Raw genomic sequence first — 23,929 nt, 5'->3', positions numbered from 1 at the left:
GGCCCCTGGCCTAAAGTTTTTGGTGGGCCCCTGATCTAAGGTTTTTTGGTGGGCCCCTGGTCTAAGGTTTTTTGGTGGGCCCCTGGCCTAAGGTTTTTTGGTGGGCCCCTGATCTAAGGTTTTTTGGTGGGCCCCTGATCTAAGGTTTTTTGGTGGGCTCTTGATCTAAGCTTTTTTGGTGGGCCCCTGGTCTAAGGTTTTTTGGTGGGCTCTTGATCTAAGGTTTTTTGGTGGGCCCCTGGTCTAAGGTTTTTTGGTGGGCCCCTGGTCTGAGGTTTTTTGGTGGGCTCTTGATCTAAGGTTTTTTGGTGGGCCCCTGGCCTAAGGTTTTTTGGTGGGCCCCTGGTCTAAGGTTTTTTGGTGGGCCCCTGGTCTAAGGTTTTTTGGTGGGCCCCTGGTCTAAGGTTTTTTAGTGGGCCCCTGGTGTCCCAGTCCGACACGCAACTGCTGCATGAAAAAGAAATGAAGAGAAACAGATGCTGAGAGAGGGATAGTGAAGATAAACTTGATTACTCCAGAAACAATGCAGAATATTTAATTGATTGTATTTAGAAAGTTTCTCTTTTCAGTATGAGGAAGCTTATGTTAAATTTTCATTTTCGCGATGGTTCCCCTTTAACAACTGATTCCCAATCCCAGCTAACTAGTTAGGACCGGAGAAAATACTACGTTACATACTATATATATATATATATATATATATATATATATATATATATATATATATATATATATATATATATATATATATATATATAATAGAAGACTCAATATCAAGTTTAAGCTCTAGTACTCATACATATACACTCTCTGCCTGCCAACATTTTGGTCCTTCTGCGTCTCCGTAGATAGGTGACAGAGAAGCGCCACGTGATCATCCCAGAGTCGCCGCGGCACAGTACAGGCTGGCAGAACACAAGCAGTCACAAGCGGACAGCGAGTAGAGCCGGTTCCACAGCCCAACCAGTGTAAGTGGCCGTGTGGCTAACCCTTTCTTTCCCGTACGTATTTGCCAGTAGCCGGGATTGGACTGAGGGATAAGTCGGGTGCCTTGCCACGCGTTCATGCGCCTCTGTGCCATTCATTATATACATACAATAGCGTACAAATGAAATGTAACGGTAACGATGATTGGATCCCTCAAGCACGTGCTCCATTCACCCTGTGTATATATAGTTCATTGTAGGGATGAATTCGTGTACAATATATCGTGATAGATCCTTGTTTCTTTAACCTTTGTACCCAGATGCTGGTGGACTACAAATCCCAGAATTCCTCAGCATATAATGAAGCGTTGATGCATGCTGGGAGTTGTTGTCCAGCGGCAGTAGCAGCGTGTGAGGATGGTTTTGCCGGTGTGTGACTGATAAGATGGCAGCAGTCCCTGCTGGAAAGTAAATGGCATGTGTTTCTCTTGGGGACTGATATGTGAGCTGTTCTGCAAACGAGTCCTTCATTATTTGGCTGGGATCCTGCTTGATCATTAAACAGAATAGTGACCGTGTATTGGCTCCTGTTCATCCTATGTCTGCCCCTGCTTGCACCAGGCCTAGGGAAGGAATAGTGCAGCACAAAATAATAGCCCTCCTGTTACTGAAATGGAATCACCCATGTATGTCGATGGCTTTCAGCTGGGCTGCGAGTAATCGCTTCCAACTATTGGACTATTCCAGCCTGGAATCGGTGGTGTAACTAGATAGTTGAGGGCCCACAGCAAATTATTTTTTTTGTCTAGAGGTTGAGCCAATATTTATTAAAATGATCTAGAATTAGGGCCTCCAGGGGCCCCCTGCAGTCGCAGGGTCTGCTTTATCTGTTGTTAAACCCCTGCCTGGCAACATTCTAGTCGGTAAATCTTTCAGTACAGGTATGGGATCTATTATCTAGAATGCTTGGGATCTGGGGTTTTTCTGCATTAGAGGTTTTTCCATCACCGTACCTTAATTACTACAAAATATTTAGACATTGAATAGTCTGTTTTGCCACCAGTATGAATTTCTGCAGCTTAGTTATACACTGTATGATAGATGGCCGTTCCATAATTTCCCATATCCAAGGAACTTTATGTAAAATGTAGGTTTATCATAAGTAGAACCCCCCATTTTATATTTTTCAGGGGACCAGAAAAAAAATTATGTAAAATCCTGGGAAATGTATTATGCATATAATATATAGGTGGGACCACAAAACAACAATGTAAAATAAAACTTAAAATCAGGGGACACCAAACAGTTTTTTGCACAGTGATAGAAAGTGTACTTTTCCAAACTACATTCATTACATTTTGCCACTGCTCTTAGAGTTATTTGTCTGTCTAATTTCATATGTAGCTGCTTATATTCTCGGCACTCCTGACTCATGTTGCAAGTTGATAAAAGCTGATTTAAAGACCTGGAGGAGAATGGACTCCTGTAACAGAGAGACCCATAGAACAGAAAGGGATAAACAAAATGTTTTAAGGACCATTAAAGCCTTATCGACTGGGGGAGGGAAAAATGCAAGGCCCCCATGCCCTTAATATCCCTGTGTGTGTATGTAAAAAAAAAAAAACATTTGCAAAGCACCTATAAAGGAGAATGTATCCTCCAAAAGGTGATAACGCCACTGGTGTGAATGTGCACTGTTGTTGCTATGGCAACAGGCCTGTTTGCGTGTGCCGCTATGCTGCACATATCCTCTTTACATCTCCCTATGGGAGTTCCATGTACAATGGATGCTATGGAAACCAGATTAGCAATCATTCTTGTGTCAAGAGCAGATGGCCCTCAACACATCTCTCTGCTAATAAATTTGGTACAACAATTCTCTTATAACCAAGTTTCACTAATTATTCCTCAAATGATGGTGCTTTACAGCATCATGAACGTAGCCAAAGGTATCAGCTATGACCTTGTGCAAGGCGATTGACCTACGTGTCATTTAGTAAACATGATGGAGACTGCAGCCGATTGTCAGTTTCCTGAATTATGAATGAGGCACGAGGTTCTTCTGACATTATTCTGCTCACTGGGCACACAGTTCTTCCTGTCATGCCAGGTGGTAGGCCTAGGAGTTGGCACAAAGTGGAAGCATGTCACATTTTGTTGTGTACTTGGCACATTCCTTGAGACATAAGCCTGATGCGGAGCAAAAAATTTTTTTTTTCTGCAATAAATAAACTTGTAAATACAGTAAAACCCCTATTTTACTTTTTTTCAGGGGGCCTGAAAAAAAATGATGTAAAATCCAGGGAAATGTAAAATCAGGGAAATGTATTATGCATAATATATAGGTGGGACCACAAAACAACAATATAAAATGAGGGAAAACTTAAAATCAGGGGATGTAAAATGGGGGTTCTACTGTAAGCTGCATAAACTCATATTGGCGAAAAATAATTGGGTTTGTTTTAATGTTTAAAAATGTTATTAATAGTCTTAAGGTATAGTGATCCCAATTAAAGGGATACTGTCATGGGAAAAAAAAAAATTTTCAAAATGAATCAGTTAATAGTGCTGCTCCAGCAGAATTCTGCATTGAAATCCATTTCTCAAAAGAGCAAACAGATTTTTTTATATTCAATTTTGAAATCTGACATGGGGCTAGACATTTTGTCCATTTCCCAGCTGCCCCATGTCATGTGACTTGTGCCTGCACTTCAGGAGAGAAATGCTTTCTGGCAGGCTGCTGTTTTTCCTTCTCAATGTAACTGAATGTGTCCCAGTGGGACATGGGTTTTTACTATTGAGTGTTGTTCTTAGATCTACCAGGCAGCTGTTATCTTGTGTTAGGGAGCTGCTATCTGGTTACTTTCCCATTGTTCTGTTGTTTGGCTGCTGGGGGGGGGAAAGGTAGGGGGTGATATTACTCCAACTTGCAGTACAGCAGTAAAGAGTGATTTATGTTTATCAGAGCACGTCACATGACATGGGGCAGCTGGGAAATTGACAAAATGTCTAGCCCCATGTCAGATTTCAAAATTAAATATAAAAAAATCTGTTTGCTCTTTTGAGAAATGGATTTCAGTGTAGAATTCTGCTGGAACAGCACTATTAACTGATTCATTTTGGAAAAAAATTTTTTTCCCATGACAGTATCCCTTTAAAAAGACCTTACTCAGAAAACGCCATATCCCAAACATTCTGGATAACAGATCCCATATCTGTAGCTATCAGCATTATGAAATATCAGTCCATAACTAAGCTACATTCTGAACATAGTTCTTCTCGGGTATCCGTTCATAATTAAATGTAGGTGGGCACACAATTATTTTTTTTTTAATGTTTAAAAATGTTATTAGTAGCCTCAAGGTATAGTGATCCAAATTAAGAAAAAAAAAACCTTACACCGATCCCAAACATTCTGTATAATCGATCTGTAGCTATCTGCATCATGAAATATCAGTCCATAACTTAGCTGTTGATGTTTTCCTTTGTGCATGCCATACAACATATTTTAGTCTTATTACTGCTAAGAAGAGACAGGTTTTAAATTCTACTAGATGTGTTCCTGGCTGGAGTGGTGCCTGAAAATATCTGTATAAGAATTACCAAGCCATTGCACAATTGCAGTGGTTAAGGAGAAAAAAACATCATAATTGCTTGGAAAAGGGTGATCCATGAAGTCTATTGAATTATACCATTTGTCCTGTTACACATTAACAAAGTCAACATTCTCAGATATTATAACTGAAGCTTTAAATTCCCTTGCACATTCCCATGAGACTTCTTTAAAGGGTGGTTCACTTTTCACATGTTATAGAATGGCTAATTCTAAGCAACTTTTCAATTGGTCTTCATTATTTTATAGTTTTTGAATTATTTGCCTTTTTCTTCTGACTCTTTCCAGTTTCCAAATTGGGGTCACTAACCCCATCTAAAAACAAATGTGTTATTGAGCTACAAATTTATTGATTTTGCTACTTTTTATTCCTCATCTTTCTATTCAGACCCTCTCTCCTGTTTATATCCCAGTCTCTTTTTCAAATCAATACACGATTGCCCTAGCAACCAGTGCTGAAATTGCAAAGTGGAGAGCTGCTAAATAACTAAAAAACCACAAATAATGAAAAAAATGAAAACCAATTGTAAATGATCTCAGAACATCACTCTCTACCTCATACTAACAGTTAAAGTAAATGTGATAATCAATATCGTATTAGAAAATCACAAATCCAAAATTGGTAATAGGGGAATGGGATTTGGAGGTACCAATTATGCAGCATCATGTTTCCAAATCCATGGTGTAGAGGGATTCAGGTCCATTGTATATGGAGCTATTGCAGCCATCTTGGCTGATATTATTCTAATATTATTATTATTATTATTGTAGGAACCTTTGTTCAGGCCTCCCCTAGCCCATTCATTAGCTAACAAAATGGTAATAGTCACCCTGTTTTTGTAAGGCTTCTCCTGGACAGAAAATAAACATTCACATAAAACCCAACCTTAATTGTACCCCATGGGGCCAGCACCACAGTTTGCTGGGGCCAGCACCACAGTTTGGAATGTCTGATCTAAGGTGCAAGTGCAATCACTTACTTTGGAACGCTTCTTTAATAGGATTTTTGTGAGTATGTATATGGTGTATGGGGACAAGTCTGCCATTGTATGTAAATGCTGAGTTGGTGCAGGAAGGAGTTAAAGGACAGCTCTGTTTCGCTGCTGGTTACCCTTTCTAATGAAAGCTTATGATTGATTTTGTGTTTGTTTTCCAGCTTCTGAAAATGTCAGGGGAATTAGCTTTAAATATTAACATCAAGGAGCCCCGCTGGGATCAGAGTACATTTGTTGGAAGAGCCAAGCATTTCTTCACTGTAACCGATCCGAGGAATATCCTTCTACCCAATGATCAGCTGGAACGGTCTCGGCAGATAGTTCATGACTACAGGTGCTGAAAATCCTTCCTGGGTATTAAAATGAATAGACACAAGTATAAGTGATACCCTGCTGCATTTTAATAGGCAGTCCAGATTACTGTGACAAAAGCAGGATATAGAATATTCCTCATATAGGTATTACAGGAAATCTTACATTTACTTTATAGCATACAGTAATTGTTAGGGTTCAGCCCTAATAAGCTTCCGGCTGATTCGGGTAATAAATTGTAGTTGTCATGAGTTTGTTGCAGTGAACACATTTCGTTCCTGACAACAAGCTCGGCAGTTGGCAGTTTCATCCTTATGAGTGTCGAAGTGCATTCTAGAAAGGATGCAAAAAAAATGTAAATTAAAGGCGTTGTTCAACTTCCAAACACTTTTTCAGTTCAGTTGTTTTCAGATTGTTCACCATAAACAGACTTTTTCCAATTACTTTCCCTCTTTTATTTTTTACGGTTTCCCTAAAATTTAAGTTGAAAGTTAAATGTTCCTGCCTTTAGTGTTTGTCTGTAAGCTCAGTGATCCAGGAGCATCGGAACTGTTAACAATTTGCTACTTTTAGTTGATACAATTAGTTGATACATTTCTCAGCCACATCACTGGAGTATTAGCAACTATTGTATCAATTCTAACTGCTGCCTTTAATAATACTCTGGGATTTTGCTTAACAGGGCTAAAGATAACAAATGTATCAACTAATTGTATCAATTTAAAACCGTTACAGAGTCGGCGACCCCCCCACAGAGCTGCTTTAGAAAAATGAAACTTTATACTTCAGTATTAGAAAAACTGTCACAAATATAAAGTAATCGAAAAAAAAGTCTTAGTTTATGGTGAACTATCCGAAACCAACTGAACTGAAAAAAGTGTTTGAAGGTGAGCAATCCCTTTAAGTGTAAATACTTTTAGACTATACTTAATCTTGATACTGCCTCTTTTAAAAAAAAAAAAAAAAAAAAAAACATGGCCATAGTTAGCAGAGCTTCATACTGCTGTGAGTGGGAAATCCTATGCAGAAAATGAGCAAGGTTATTATCACGTGTTACAGGACACTTACAATGAATGAATGGGGGTCTTTGATATCTACTATATTCAATTAATGCTGTCACTTTGTAACATCAGACAGGGTATTGTGGAGCCAGGACTGACTGAAGATGAACTGTGGAGAGCTAAGTATGTATATGATTCAGCATTTCATCCCGACACGGGTGAGAAGATGATCCTGATTGGGCGAATGTCAGCTCAGGTACCAATGAACATGACCATCACTGGCTGCATGATGACCTTTTACAGGTGAGAAACGGGTATTTCGATTTATTCACCAAGATTTAATCCTAATTCAAATATCAAATTTAGCAACTGGCTGCTTGTGACAGAGAGCAGAGCTGGTAGCATCTCACTCAAGTATTTATGTTTTACGTTGCACATTAAGGGGCAGATTTATCAAAGGTCGAATTTCAAATTCACTTGCTTGTTAAAAAAAAATTGACCAATCAAAGTTTATTTTAAAAAAAAAAATCTAATTTTTTTAAACTCGGATGAATGTAATCGACCCGAAAACTGGATTAGAATTTTAAAAACTCTCTTTTAAAAATTTCTCCTTAAAAAAAACTCAAATTTCTGGAAGGCTGCAAACAACTCCAAAGTGATCCCTGTACCTCTCCCTTTGACTTAAACAGCAATTCGGCAGGTTATTCGAGTTCTTAAAGGGCCAGAGTATGATAAATATCGAATTAGAATTTTTTGAAACACTTGAATCGAATTTGCAGAACTCCCTAGTCGAATTTGCCAGTTTTGACCATAAAAAAACTCGAAAATTTGACTTTCGAATTTTCAATTCGACCCTTGATGAATCTGCCCCTTAGTAATGTAGCACATTTGTAAGACTGCTATTCAGAATCAGAGCTTCGTTACCTACAGCCGAGGAAAGGAACTGATTGTAACCCTGGTCAGTTCCTTCTCAGTTGTAATTAAGCAGAGGATATGCAGATTCTTTCCAGATGGTTTGATAGAGCCTAGCAAACTTTTGCCCAGGGTCACTTGAAAGAATATAAATGGCATGTGCTCTTTCTCTCCTTAGAACAACTCCAGCTGTGGTCTTTTGGCAGTGGATTAATCAGTCTTTTAATGCCATCGTCAACTACACTAATAGGAGTGGAGATGCCCCCATCACTGTAAGGTAGGATGATGTTTGACACTGGGACCTGAGGCAGTTATTAACATTTCTTTATAAAGTGCCAGCATATTTTGCAGCGCTGTAAAGTAAATGTGTTTATACAACTAAATCACATTAATTACATACATAGAACATCTGGAGTTACATACACCACAACCAATACCGGTACAAAAGGTGAGGAAGGCCCTGTGCAAAGGAGCTTACAATCTAAAGGGAAGAGTATAAGACACAAGGTGTGGGAGTGGGCAGGATCAGAATTAAGTGAGTTAGAGATGTAGTACTGTATTTGTATTATTTAGTTAAGCTGAGTGAGGGTAGGCTTCTCTAAAGAAGTGCGTTTTAGAGATCTTTTGAAAGCAGAAAGGTTGGGAGAAAGTCGGACAGACCGTGGGAGAGAAATCCAGAGGAGGGATGCAGCCCTTGCAAAGTCTTGAATGCAAGTGTGTGAGGAGGTAATGAGAGAAGAGTTGAGTAGCAGGTCAGTAGAGGAGTGTAGCAAGCGGTTGGGTGAGTATAGAGAGATTAGGTCAGAGATGTAGGATGAGTTATGAAGTGCTTTGAACGTCAGGGTTATTAATTTGAATTTTATTCTGAAAGGTAGAGGAAGCCAGTGTAGGGATTGGCAGAGTGGCATGGTAGAGGAGGAGCGGTTGCTGAGCCTCAATAAAAAAAGTTACAAAAAAAAAAAAAAAGAGTTACAGTAGTCTAGACGTGATATGATGAGAGAGTGAATAAGACTTTTGGCAGCATCTTTGGTGATAAATGATCGTATTTTGGATATGTGCCTTAGGTGGAAGTGACATGATTTAATAAGTGACTGGATATGAGGAGTGAAGGACAGGGCAGAATCTAGGATAACCCCAAGGCACCAGGCCTGGCGAGAGGGGGTGATAGTGGAATAGTTAGCTATGATGGATACTTCTGGGATATTAATGGTGTTAGTTGGAGGGAAGAGAACCATTTTAGTTTTAGAGAGGTTTAATTTAAGGTAGCGCTGCAATATCCAATTAGAGGGACAGGCAGGATGAGACCAGAGTTAGGAGCTCTGGGTTGAGATCAGGAGAGGAGAGATAGATCTGCATGTCATCAGCATAGAGGTGGTAGTGGAAACCACTCTATACTTCCTCCGAGGGAGAATGTATAGAGTTCTTGCCTGATCTAAATGGAACTTCATTCCATTTCCTGCATATGTTTTTATTATTGCCACTTGCAAAAATCAGCTTGGTGACCTCTTGTCAGAATTACTCCAGCCTTAAAAGACTCTTGTTGAATGAAATGTAGGAATGGTAACTGTTCAATGCACATTCTTCTAGAGCTCTGATGATTTTTTCCTCTTATCCTTTTCGTGGTAGGCTGGAAAACATTAACAGCTATCCAAATGAATCCTGTGTCAAGGAAAACATTCAAAGCCATTAAAATGCACATGCAGCAGACATTATGGAAAAACAGCTGGCACATCTGGCCACGCCTATTTCCATGTGAAATCAATGGTGCACTTCTATGTGCCAGATACTTCAATAACATTTGCTCCATCAGCATAACGGATGGAATTACTGTTCTTTAGTGTTTCAGTCATGACACACATCCCTTTCCTGTTATTATATATAGAAAGAATGAAAAGTGTGCCATAAGCCAGCTGGCTACGTTGGATTTCTCATATAACTTGTGAGCAAAGCTTTGTTAGTAGGGTGGCAATAAGATACTCGCCCAGTGCATCCAGAGGAGAACATTTAACAGTGGAGGTTGCAGCATAATGTAGTAATAATATTGATTCTAAAATATACTAAAGTTACTCATTTTTCTTACCATTACTTACCCTTTGTTTTTAGTCCATTTCATGCAGTGTGTTTAACACAATCTCACCATGCACATGCAAACCCTTCTACTTCTTGTTCTTTTAGCCAGCTGGGAACAGCTTATGTTTCTGCCACCACAGGTGCTGTTGCCACAGCTCTAGGACTTAATGCACTAACCAAGGTATTTTTATTTTTTTGTTTGTCTTGTCCTTGTTGCACAATTACCAATAACACTAATACAGATTTCACCACTGTTGAGAGTCATTTTTCATTCACATGAGATGTGGTCTATCAGGATAAAAGAAAATTTAATTTGGGCAGTTTATTGAAATTAAGATCTTGTAACAACAGGTACAAGGAAGTGGGTTTTTGAGCTTTTCCGTATTAGGATTACTAGTATTTAGCTTAGCTGGCTAAAGCTGATTTGCTTACAACACCAAAGATGGAATTTTCTGTTGAAAAAAGAGGGATATACTGGATGGAGTATATAATTTCCATGCTCTTTTAATAATATGTTTATAAAACAAAGGGACAACAGTACTTACCATCATCTCTTGGACTTGTAGCAAATATCTATAAGGGGCAGATTTATTAAGGGTCAAAGTAAAAATTAGAATTTTATTTTTGGTCAAAACTCTCAAATTAGAGTTTTAATTCGAATTTAGAGATTTATCATACTCTGGCCCTTCAAGAACTCAAATTCGACTATTCGCAACCTAAAACCTGCCGAATTACGGTAAAGGTCAATGGGAGAGGTCCAGGGATCCATTTGGTGATGTTTGCAGCCTTCCTAACATTTGAGTTTTTTTCGGGTTTCGAAATTCGATTCAAGTTTTTCTAATTATAATCAAATTCGATTCGAGTTTTCAGCTCTATTTAATTTGTCCGAGCTGAGAAAATTTGATTTTATTAATAAATTTCGATTCTTCGAATTTCAAGTTTATGGGAATTCTAAATTCAACCCTTGATAAATGTGCCTCCCCATGTAGGTTTGAAACCTCAAGCTCATTAAAAGCCACTTTCTAAAATAATAATTTGTAAATCAGAAATGTCCTATATTACTTTTTAAATGAGAGCGGTTCAATCTTAGACTTGCCAACTGTAACTGATCTGCACCACCCATGACCCCAGTTTTTTTCTCCTTCTTTTTCTGCCATTTTAGCGTGTCTCACCGCTTATAGGAAGATTTGTTCCCTTTGCTGCTGTTGCTGCCGCTAACTGTATCAATATTCCATTAATGCGGCAAAGGTAAGCCAGTCTCACGCTTTGTTTCAAGCAAATGGAAGCTTGTGCCAAGTTCTCTAGTTCTATGTTATTTTAGGAAGATGGCCAAAGCAATTGCACCTGACCGTAAACCGAGGAAGAGCTGCGGCTTCTCTCACCTGTCACTTATTCAGTAGTTTTTCCCACTGTCATGGGAAAAAACATTTTTTCAAAACACATCAGTTAATAGTGCTGCTCCAGCAGAATTCTGCACTGAAATCCATTTCTCAAAAGAGCAAACAGATTTTTTTATATTCAATTTTGAAATCTGACATGGGGCTAGACATATTGTCAATTTCCCAGCTGTCCCAAGTCATGTGACTTGTGCTCTGATAAACTTCAATCACTCTTTACTGCTGTACTGCAAGTTGGAGTGATATCACCCCCTCCCTTCCCCCCCCCCCCGCAGCCAAACAAAAGAACAATGGGAAGGTAACCAGGTAACAGCTCCCTAACACAAGATAACAGCTGCCTGGTAGATCCAAGAACAACACTCAATAGTAAAAACCTATGTCCCACTGAGACACATTCAGTTACATTGAGAAAGAAAAACAGCAGCCTGCCAGAAAGTATTTCTCTCCTAAAGTGCAGGCACAAGTCACATGACAAGGGGCAGCTGGGAAATTGACAAAATGTCTAGCCCCATGTCAGATTTCAAAATTAAATATAAAAAAATCTGTTTGCTCTTTTGAGAAATGGATTTTAGTGCAGAATTCTGCTGGAGCAGCTCTATTAACTGATTCATTTTGAAAAAAAAAATTTTCCCATGACAGTATCCCGTAATTGTGAATTTAAGGAATAACCGTGGCCGTGTTTGTATAATGTTATTGCCAAGATTTGTTTATTCTGAGGTTTGTATTGTTGGTTTCATTCTGTAGGGAGTTGAAATATGGTATTCCAGTCACAGATGAAAACGGAAACCGAATTGGAGAATCTGCAAACGCTGCTAAGCAGGCCATTACCCAAGTCGTTGTTTCTCGTATCTTAATGGCTGCTCCTGGCATGGGTTGGTATCACTATCTCGCCCTCCATTCGAAATTTGTAGCTTATAATGTAATATCAGTTTCCACAGGCGAGGTTAAAGAGGGCAAGTGCGGTGAGATAGGGAATGATGCAAATGGGTAAAACTTGGAATGGCTTGGAACAGCGGAACTGGGATAACAACATCATTTTAATATATTCCAGCAGGTCTCCTACATGTAAGAAGTTCAGATTTTTGGGATAAATCGGGCAGTGTTGCCATCATACATTTCACATATATGTGTTTGGCTTGATAGTACTTTGTATCCTCCAAAAGAAAATATAAATGGATAACATTCTTTGTTTATAGTAGGGACAGATGATGACAATCCACAGAAGTTTATATAATCATCTTACACCCCAAAAAAATGTTAGTTCATCATTTCTTGAGGTTGCTGTAGACTTATGTGTATTTGCCTGCAGGTGTAGGATCCTGGAAGTATTTGAAGGGAAAAAATTTTTGTCCAGCTAGTGACATAAACATATGTCAAAGAAAATGTATAGAGGCATGTAAATATCAGATTGACTAATCAGTTCTGACCCTCATATTCAGACTTGAACTGGTTTGCCTTGCCTGTTGTGGCCTTTTTTTCGTTGTGATGGCAAATTGCACATTTAGTGCAGAGTAGATTGAAGAGCAGCACAGAAATGTCAAATCAATGTTTCTGACAGTCAGGTCATTGGCAGTTGGTACTGGAGAGTTTATGATGTACTGCAGGCATGTCGCTAAACATACTAAAAATGTGTATTATAAAGTCCGTTTTTCCTTTCAAGAAAATCATACACGCTGGTATTTTAAAACGTAGCGTTTTGATTTCTAACTCCATATTGCACGTGATTTACAGCCATCCCTCCTTTCATAATGAACACTTTGGAAAAGAAAGCCTTTCTAAAAGTAAGTCTGACTTCTTTATTTATCGTCTCATTACTGCAAAGAAATTTCATTATCGTCTTACATCTATAATATTTTGTTTTTTAATTTAGCGATTCCCATGGATGAGCGCCCCTATCCAAGTAGGATTAGTAGGATTCTGGTAAGTATTTCGTTTTTGTTTTGTTTGTTTTTTAGCACTTGTCTCTTTTCAGTTGTAAAAACAAAATGTGCAAACCATTAAAGAAATTATTATTGATTCCAAAACTGCCTGTATCATTTTTTCCAAAACTGCCTGTAAACAATGCTATTAATTACTAAGGATAACAGGAATCACTTCATTATTCTCCACCTACACCAATTCCCGATGACATACAGCAAGGCCTTGTACAGCCCTCTCCTGGGTTGGTAGCCCATTTATTAAAGTCCTAATTTATCTCATTATTTTCTGAAAAATCCTCCGACCAAATCTGCACAGGTTTTTTCCCCTTATTTATCAATACATTTTCCCGAAAATGTTATGTGTGGGAAAAAGCCGGCAAAAAAACATGAAGAAAATGAATCATATGAATTTTTTCAGATTTTCCACCCAAAAACTCCAATCTTTTTCTTATTTTTGTCCGAAAACCACAAAATATTCTTCGGGTCTTCTCCCATTGACTTATATACAACCTCGGCAGGTCTGGGATTCCAGATTTTCGAATTCTGACTTTTTCGATCCTCGGGGTATAATAAATCCCGAAAAAAAATCGTACCCTTTTTTCCCACTAAAAGTCTGGATTTTATGGTAAAATTTTCAGGTTTTTGGCATTCCGAGTTTAATAAATTAAACTCTGGGCCTATGTCATGTGGAAGTGATAATACAAGCTTCCAGCTTCAGTTAGAATATCTTTAATGCCCTAGGACTGCAAACAATAAGATTCATACAAATCACCTTTTTGCTAGTACCCAAGTACCAGGACATTACAAAACAAGCTCTTTTCCCAATACAAAATATATTCATTTGCATAGCATTAATCCAATAGGCTTTCATTATGGTCAGTGGTAATTGAATGAGGAAGAGGCAAGGCATCCATTTTTCTCTCCCTGCTGCCAAGTTTCTGCTAAGAGGAGGAGGGGGTCGGGACACAATTTTTCAAAAGTGCAACTCATTTCCCTTGTATTGGTAGGCACAAACCTATTTATTTATCACATGAAACAAATGCATTTTTATTGCAAATATATTGGGGAAAGTGTTTGTTTTGCAAAGTCCTACCACTTTGGCAGGACTTGCAAAAAAGATGAACAACCCAATTAAGAGCTGCACATTTTTGGATTCTGCAATAGTCGTCCCGAAGATGAAAATACACATCAGTTTAGAAAAACACGTATTTTTAGAAATGTTGGTAAACTTGCAGTATGGGAGCATGTCATTAATGATCTTTCATCATCATCATCATCATCATTTATTTTCTAAAGAGCCGACAAGTTACGCTGTTTCTTGTTATTTTCTCAGTTTGGTATTTGCCACGCCTCTCTGTTGCGCACTGTTTCCCCAGAATAGGTAAGTTTGTATCTGTCACTACCCTTTTAAATATTATTATTTGCATATGTGTCTTTATGGGCTGTGGAGCACACATACACAAAATAATACAACTGCATACGTTCATTTAAAGCCAATAATAACTGCTAAAGTAACATGGCACATAAAACACTACAGAATTTTAGTGTCACGGTCCCAGAAGGGAACTTTCCAATGACTTAAAGGAAAACTATACCCCCAAAATGAATATTTAAGCAACAGATTTTATATCAAATTGAATGACATATTAAAGAATCTTACCAAACTGGAATATATATTTACATAAATATTGCCCTTTTACATCTCTTGCCTTGAACCACCATTTCGTGACTCTTTATGTGCTGCCTCAGAGATCACCTGACCAGAAATACCAATTACATGAAGCAGGGTTTTACACATGAGCTGTTTTACTCAGTATCTTTTAATAGAGACCTACATTGTTTGGGGGGTATAGTTTTCCTTTAACATGCAGTATCAGCAGATCCTCAAAACAGTATCTGTCATGGGAAAATTTTTTTTTTTCAAAATGAATCAGTTAATGGTGCTGCTCCAGCAGAATTCTGCACTGAAATCCATTTGACTTGGGGCACCTGGGAAATTGACAATATGTCTAGCCCCATGTCAGATTTCAAAATTGAATATAAAAAAATCTGTTTGCTCTTTTGAGAAATGGATTTCAGTGCAGAATTCTGCTGGAGCAGCTCTATTAACTGATTCATTTTGGAAAAAAAAATTTTCCCATGACAGTATCCCTTTAAAGCACACCATTTTTATCAACACATTCAAATCAAAATATTGCCACTATTATTTTAGGATTATTTTAGGATTACCAAACCGTCTGCCATTTGTACGTTTTTATTTTAGTAGCATGTATCAATGTTCTTTGTTTTTGTGGTAGCAGATATTGTGGTTCCATTGTACAGGTATGGGATGCGTTATCCGGAAACCTGTTATCCAAAAGGCTTTGAATTACAGGAAGGTTTTCATTTTAATCAAATAATTTGAATTTTTAAGAATGATTTCTGTCTGTAATAATAAACCAGTATCTTGTACTTGATCCCAACTCAGATACAAGTATTCCTTACTGGAGGCAAAACAATGGGTTTCATTTTTAAATGATTTTTTTTAGTAGACATGTATGGAGATCCAAATTACAGAAAGGCCCCTTATCCAGAAAACCTCTGGCCCTGAGCATTCTGGGTAACAGCGCCCATACATGTAAAGCTTCTGACAGCTCATTGGGCCCCGTCTGAAACCACTGCTCTTTTGTACCCTATGATTCCATGTTTATAGACCTTACAAAATATTCCGTCAAGCAGGAATCATTTTAGGTTTTTGGCTTTTTCTGGAGATGCCAACACCATAAACATAATTGTACTTCTACAGCATCATATACAACGTACATTGTGGCAGCAGTCCATCTCACATTCTATTTACATGAATGGGAAGTGTTTTAGGTTGCCTCCTACAGATTTATAGTCCTAAAGGTGGCACGTAGAGATCCGCTCATTTGGCGATTTCACCAAACAAGCGTATCGCTTCCCAATATGCCCACCTCGAGGTGGGTGATATCGGGCTGATCCAATTTTGCGATCGGACCATAATGTATGGCATTCGGGCGGTCGGATCGCGGGACTGCATCAACGAACAGATGCGGCCGTGAACCAATGAGATTTTTAGCCCTGCCCAATCAACATCTCCCCGACTTTTGGCCAGATATCGATCGAGGAAGCCCGTCGGAGGGCCTCACACACTGGCCAATGTATAGCCAGCTTAAAACCTAGCAGTGCCTGAAATTAAATCAAAAGCTGATCTTTCTCTATATATAGAGTGTGTTAGCAGTTCACATGGCAGATACATATCATCGCATTCCTTCTGAGTGCCAAAGGTTACTCTATACTTGTTAATTACTAATCTTTTTTGTTTGCTTAGCTCAATGTCTGTGACCCGTCTGGAGCCTGAACTTCAAGCAAAAATTAAAGAAAACAGTCCAGGGTTGGCGCGCGTTTACTTCAACAAAGGATTGTAATTATGGCAAACTAGGGAACCACCAACAATCATTTAAACGTCATGTTCAGAACATGTGCCAACAGTATTGGATGAAAAAAAAAAATGAGAATGCGTGTCTTTGACCTTTTTAGTAGGGAAAAAAAAAACTAACCATACTTATTTTATACACTTATGAAAAAGACAAAAAAAAAACAAAGAGTAGTCAATCTGCAATTAAAAGCACCAACTCATTACAGACTAGTAATAAGGATCTCCTGATGCTGAACTTTAATTAAGTTTGATAATACAATGCTGCAGTGGTTCATAGCACAAAGAGTTGACAAGCACAGTAGCTCGGAATAGTTATGGGAAGTCCATTTAAAGCCTTGTTCAGGTGGTCATACCCAAAGTGATACCCAGGGCTTTCAAATTACACCCCATTTTGTCTTTTTGCTAGCACAGTATAACACAATAAGAGAACTCAGGGAGTTCTTGGGCCATGTATGCAGAGCTCTGTGAATAGGTCTAATCTATCCATGCGCATATGTTTGGCATCAGTAAAACCTTCATAAATACTTGAGAGAACAAAAAGGCTATCGGGAAATCAATCCATTCACATTAACGAAATACAAAGAGAAAAATAAAGGTACAATGTTACTTTTATATTCCCTTTTATATTTCAGTAATATGCTCCCTGGGTTTTTAAAGTGGAAGAAATACAAAACCTGCATCTTTATTATGCTGACTATCTTTATTATGCCTGTGGGCTCATTCAATGCTGACAACTTATTGGTATATGGGGCCAAAATAACAACAAATGTAGATCAATTTGGCTTGGAAATCCTGTAGGGTGAGGACTGTGGATGTGGTCTTCTCCTGACTGATCTGCTCAGACGCTACTGTTATTGAATTACTAGCCAGGGGACCACGCATTATCAGATTTGCTAAGTTTGGCCCATTACCTGTCTATTCAGATTGGGGAAGGGGAGAGAAAGTTCCAAGGGTTTGACACTGTAACAGCTTAAAAATAGACTTTTTGTGCTGCTTTATGTAGTTTTTTTCCTTTGTATCAAATTTGCTTGGCCCAAAGAGACCTAGAAAGCCTGGGGAGTGAATGCCATAGTATATGTAAAGAGTAGTACCTGTACAGCATGGCCCCAAAGTCAAGGTGTTAGTGATTGGGGTCACTAAAGATATCATACAGGCAGCACACCCCCTCCCAGTTGATTTTGTACAAAGATTTTACAAATATTGCTGATTCTGGGTTTCATGGCAGAGAATTATGCATACCTCACTTATGTTCCCTTTAAGGGGCTTCAATTTATATTTTTCTACATTCAGTAGTTTTGCTGTTGGTTTCTGTCCTGTGTAATCGTCTAGGAATAGTCAGTCTTAGAAGGCTCCCTCCATTCATTTTTGTTTTTCTGCTCATTCGACTATTACTTGACAACCATTTATAGCAAATGCTGCTTGAACTGGAACAGGATGCGGTACAATGGTTGGTAAATCCCACAAACACATGGTTTGGCTTATTGCAAGCTTTGATATATAAAATGAAATGTAGCTACATCCAGAGAAATGCAAATAGCAAATGTGTCTTAGATCTCCTGTGTTGAACACAGCCACTGGATACCTTAAAGGAGAAGGAAAGGCTAAAACTAGGTAAGATTTATTAGAAAGGTCCACATAAATATACAAAGACCACCTCTGAGTCCTCTTGTCAAAAGAAACACAACATTTCTTTCCTTCTATTGTGTACACATGGGCTTCTGTATCTGACTTCCTGTTTTCAGCATAAACCTTCAGGGCTAGGACTTGAGCATGCTCCGTTTCTTCCTCTCTCCCTCCCCTCCCTGCTGTAATCTGAGCCCAGAGCTATAAGTGAGCAAGGAGAGACTCAGGCAGGAAGTGACGTCACATCAAGCTAATATGGCAGCTGCTATCCTAAACAAACAGAGAGGGCCTCTAGAGCTGTTTACTCAGGTATGGTAAAGCATTCTGCAGAATTAATATAGTTTTATAACTTGCACTATTGTGGCTAATCTATTGGTAGTAAACTGCTTTGGTAGCTTGCCTTCTCCTTTAAAGCCATGGCTTTGGTTCATAAAGTGACCCATCCAACCCCTCTCTTTACTGAGTGCCTGTGAATGCATTTGCTTTAAGTATATCTTAACTGACCTTATACGTACAAACAGGGAATGTGCCTGATGGATACGTATATTCTGCCACTATACAGGCTGTGAGCAGATTTAATGGCTTCTTCGTTCCCATCTCCTGTTCCGTGATTGTTTTGTTGCTTCTGAACCCTAGTAATGTCACACAATGCCCACAGTCACTAGGCCAAAATTATGTACTAAGATTAATTTAAAAAAACCTTGCTACATAATTATCCATCTTTAATATTTCTAGTATATAAATGTAAATGTCCCTATGCTGTAGGGATGACTGGAATATAAGCCAGTGTCCCTTGGAAATGGAAAGTGGATGAAATGTAAGGATAGATTTTTTACAGATATTGCTTAAAATTCTGTTCAGACACTTTTTTATTCCCTTTACAACTCTCTTGAGCTGACTAAGAGCCCAATAGTAGTTTAAGGGGGTTATTTATTAAAACTTGGGTTGCGGTTTTCCCAAAAAAGTTTTTCAAGGGTAGCTTCACTTAAAACTTGAATTTTGCGGGATAAAAAAACTGGAATTATTTCGAGATTTATTAAGCCCTGAAGCTGCTAAAATCCAGAATTCCGAAAATACGCCATCTAAAACCTGTCGAGGTCAAGTAGAAGTCAATGGCAGAGGTTCCTTGAACCATTTGAAGAATTTTTTTGCCTTCATGATTTTCGGATTTTTTACAGTGGTTTCACTCGAAAACCGTTTCAAGGTTATTTTTTAGCTGATTACTAGATCAATTCAAGGTGTTCAAGTTTTTCCCCTGATTGCATCAATTGAGTTTTTAACATTCGGTTTATTCAAAAATAAGCAAACATTCTAGTTGGGAGAAAAAAAATCACCAACTCGATTCTTGATTAAAAAAAAAAACCCCTAAATGTCAAACTATGAAGTACAGAGTAAAATGTAAAGAATTTTGTAGGCCCAGAATTCCCTGCATAATATGACTTTCCCATTGCAGAAACAATGTTCGTTTTTAACCTGTTCCAGTTCTATTCTTTCATAAGAGCGAAGAAGAAATCATAGACATTCCTTGTTGCTAAATAAATGTTACCATCACTCAAACATCACTACATGAACCAATGAACAGTGATGGCTGGCTGCTTTTAAATATTCTTACATGTTTCCATCGCTTAAATGACCTCCTTTCATGTGTAGTAAAGTGTGTGTTTTAGCTTAGAGTAAAATGAATTAGATCCACGTAGATTTATTGTCTCTTCTTTGAACGTGCTTATAGAATCATTAATCCCATTAATGCTAGATTTGTGAATGTTTAGGGTTTATTTGTGCAAAGTGAAAAGCAGTTGGCGCATGCAATTAGCTAAAGGTATACTTTTCTGTCTCCCATTAACACGCTTGACTTATACAAGGATATAGATGGGACAGACCTGCCTAATTCTCTGTTAGTTTATTTAAAAAATTAGCACCTAATAAATAATAAGACAGACAATGTCAGTTTGCGGAAAAACAAAGAAATTCTTCTTAGAAGCGACACCTTTTTCGGAACCCGTTGATCCACTCTGGCCTCTGTGTTATAACTGAGTTTACGCTCAGTCCCTGGAATCACTGTAGGATATGGACTTCTTGATCTTTAGCCAATCACTGCCCTGGCACAGAGAAACATATACTGCAGTTCCCTGTCAGGTCCCCTGTGCAGCTAGCCAGCCTATCCTAAGGTTGGCCTTGACTGGCATCTATCAGTGCTGAGCTGCCAGACAAGAAAGCAGCCAGGGGAGCTTGAATGGCTGTATAGTGATTCTAAGGGAAATTTTTAATAAAGAAACACAAAAGGCACTTCTGTTTTCCCTTTAAGTGGCTCAAAGTGTTTTGAATCGGTTCCTCTTGTTTTAACCCATGCTCCCTTGCCTCACTGAAGTACAGTATTGAATGTGCATAGGATTCGCTGACCCAGAGTAACAATCTTCCCTAAACAGTTTGCATTCATATAGACCTCAAACAGTAAGTTCCTCTTAGAAAGAAAATGATACCCTCAACCATAGTTCTTTGTGGGTAAAGAAAGGGTCTTGAAAGGCTTACTTGCAAAATCAATCCGGATGTATAAACTCCTTATCGTAGAGCAGCCACCTTAACCTCCTTTTCTTATGCACGTGATCTACCCGGAGACACAAAATAATCCAGATAAGGCATTGTCCTCATCATACCGTATATCTAGCTTCCATTGCACTCAAGTAAGGTTTTGCTTAAATGCACTAAGTTGCTCACAGGGTGTTTTACTCACTGGGATTTTTGCTGGAATATCCCAAGACAAAATGGTGGTGGTGAATATACCGATGGCACTGGCCAACATTCATGTTTAACTTCTGCATTGCCTATAAACCAATACCACCTTCAACTTAGAACACTGACAGCCACATTGAGCCTCTCATACTGCCAAAATGTTTTAGAAATGGGCTGTCCGTTAGTATATAGCTTGTTTCCGAGGGTCAGTCTTCTCTGTGCACATGCCGGTTCTTCCATGTCCTCCTCCTGATTCAGCACCTCCAGTTCCATCAGTGTCTATTCCTTTATTGTGCCTGTGATTTCAGTGACATTGCTTTTTTTTTTAACCAAAGAGAATTATCTTCTTAAACTTTCATTCCCAAAGCTTCAGGATCTCAATGTTATCTTTTCTGATTTTTTACAAACGGTGTTAAGGTTTCTTTGTGTGACTTCATGGTACAATCTCAGCAATCAATGTGCAGTGCTTGAAATAGATGTACAATGTTAATAAAACCTGCAGGTCAAGTGCAATACAGTTTGAGACTGGAACGGATAATCTTACCTTACTACCTGGAATTCAGAGTCAAATGTGATAACAGTGACAACTGCAATTATTTTTCAGATTAAGTATTAGCAAAGAGTATTAGGAAAATATCAATGTCCTATTTAATTGCAAATAGATCAAATAAAGTGAAATGAAAGTCTTAGAATCGTCTTGTGTATTTCTTCTCTTTACTTTTTAACAGGATTTTCAAACCTGTCCGGTGTACAGGTATGGGATCTGTTATCCGGAAACCCGTTACCCAAAAAGCTCTGAATTATGGGAAGGCTATCTCCCATAGAGTCCATTTTAATTTCAATTAAAACATTTTAAAATGATTTACTTTAATAATAAAACAGTAGCTTGTGCTTGATCCTAATTAAGATATAATTAATCCTTATTGGAAGCAAATCTGCCTACAATTTTCTTTCCCTGGGACACCACAAAGGTTGAGAAGGCAGAGTAACCAGGACTGTGGTCTCAAGTTTTAAACTAAGCCCTAAGCTGTTGAAGGCTAATAGATCCTAAAAAAAACACAAATCCACTGTCTCCTGGGAGTTTAGTATTAGAGAGAGAATAGAGTTTGAACCGAGCAAGGATTAACAATTCCACCACCCCCCAGAAAAAGGGTGTTCTGACCCAATTAACTTGTTAAAATTAGAGCAGATAAACGTTCTGTGATTCCAAATGCCGACGCGCATTTCGCAATGTGTGCTTTATAACTTCGGCGATTTGTGGTTTTTTAGGAACTATTAGCCTTCAACAGCTTAGGGCTTACTTTAAAACTTGAGACCACAGTCCCGGTTACTCTGCCTTCTCAACATTTGTGGTGTCCCAGGGAAAGAAAATTGTAGGCAACTCCACTATTCTTTTCAATCTCCTACTTTATTCATGAACTTGAGCATTGATTTCGTTTTTAACTGATGAATTGCGGTCATTCAATTAATTTATTCTTCAATTACCAAAGTACAATCGCTAATTATTAATACAGCACTCTCAAGCACTTTAATCTTCATGAATGAATTTTCTTTAATTGATGTAGGAATTCAATCCATTAATTACTTTTAGATCAATATATTATAATTCATCTATATAGCACTTTTAAGCACTTTAATTTTCATGAACTAATTTTTTCTAATTGACGTAGTAATCGAATACATTTATTTTTTAGACCAACGTTGCTACACAATTAATTGGGGAGGGTAGAAACCTCCTTTAAGGGACCTTCCCTTGTGTATAATTGGTTCTATTGTGGGAAAGATCACTAAGTGGTTTTAAAGCTATTTAATTGTATGAATGATATTGCACTGCACTTTATTACTATTTAACCTAATCAAATGTGCTAACTTATATATTTGATGTAGTGGGATGAACTTAATTTATTGCACTGCACGTTACTATTTATTAAAATTTTCCTGTGATTGTTCAACCTAGAGGACAATCGTGGATTTCACTAGAGTGTGTATATTTAAATTTGTAATTTAATAGGCAATTGAAGAGGGTTATAAGAAAGCCTATATTGTGACTGTTCTAGTTTTATTGATCAAGCGGGGTACTTTTCCTTCTTCTCTTATATTCTTCTTTAGAAAACGAGAAGAAAGACCCGTTTGGTGCTGTGGGTAACTGCACCAATGTTAGCAAACCAGCCCATGAAAGTGACAACTTGTTTTTACATTGTAATTCACATTGAATCTAGCTAGCAAGTTTTGTATGTGTTTAACTCCTATCCGTATTGGTTAATGGAGTAATAGGAAGACAATTAGTCCTGGCATCGTTGCATAGCCTTTAATTGTATAGCAAGTATCTTGAAATGTTCTCCCCAAGCCATTTTTGCCAGGGGCATCACTCTGTAGTTTTTCCCAACAGTAGAGCTCCACTTTGCAGAAGCACACTCCTATTGGCTTCTGTAACCATTATTGCTGAGTGAGAATAGAAGCAATTGGCTTACATGAGTCCACTTGGGCCTTACCAGATTTGGTGATGAGCTTCTCACTAGGTTTTTATGGTTTTATTGAAAACAACAACAAAATATAATCAACAAACCTCAGGGAAGCAGGCAGCTCGACAATATAAACCTTACAGAAAACCGAGGATCCCTCCCGGTCCCTTGACCAAGTTTCCTGATGAAGAACATTGAGCTGGCCTTTTGGTTAGAAAAAAGCCTGAAGCAGAGTCAAGCATAAGCTTCGTGGGGCTTCACTTTGAACAATGAATATATTGGATTTAGAGTCAATCTATCTTGACTGTTTCCATGACAATAAATGCAGCAGAATATCTGCCACTTGTGCTCAGTTACTATATTATCGATGCACTCCATGGTTAAGGAAAACAGAGTTGTTAAGTCAAATGTGCTGATAGCTTGGGAGGAGTTCTAGTATCTGGAGACACCTTTAGACTTTGCCCCTTGTGTGTGTGTTTCTCTCTAAGTGTGTCTGTGTGTTTTCTCTCTGTGTCTCACTATGGCCGAAC

At 38.3% G+C, this 23,929-nt stretch overlaps 1 protein-coding gene across 4 annotated transcripts; it reads left to right on the top strand.

The window, feature by feature from the left end:
- The first annotated feature begins 864 nt into the window (after positions 1-864).
- Positions 865-18,100, top strand: sfxn1.L (sideroflexin 1 L homeolog). Of its 4 annotated transcripts, none has more exons than XM_041585288.1 (11): positions 865-1,001; positions 5,696-5,868; positions 6,980-7,150; positions 7,938-8,036; positions 9,935-10,010; positions 10,992-11,077; positions 11,971-12,098; positions 12,958-13,007; positions 13,097-13,146; positions 14,479-14,526; positions 16,477-18,100. In XM_041585288.1, exons 2-11 carry the CDS (start codon positions 5,705-5,707, stop codon positions 16,571-16,573), a joined length of 969 nt encoding a protein of 322 aa, XP_041441222.1. In that variant the 5' UTR covers positions 865-1,001; positions 5,696-5,704; the 3' UTR covers positions 16,574-18,100. The 4 variants fall into 4 exon arrangements, with proteins under 4 accessions (XP_041441222.1, XP_018106778.1, NP_001090349.1 ...); XM_018251289.2 differs by having other exon boundaries at positions 871-1,037; NM_001096880.1 differs by having other exon boundaries at positions 917-968; positions 16,477-17,124.
- Positions 18,101-23,929: the final 5,829 nt, after the last annotated feature.

The sequence above is a fragment of the Xenopus laevis genome, chromosome 3L (genome assembly GCF_017654675.1).
Source record: "Xenopus laevis strain J_2021 chromosome 3L, Xenopus_laevis_v10.1, whole genome shotgun sequence".
In the NCBI taxonomy this organism is placed as follows: Eukaryota; Metazoa; Chordata; class Amphibia; order Anura; family Pipidae; genus Xenopus; species Xenopus laevis.
Note: the sequence above shows the minus strand (reverse complement) of the source record. Positions and strands in the feature narration are given on the sequence as shown.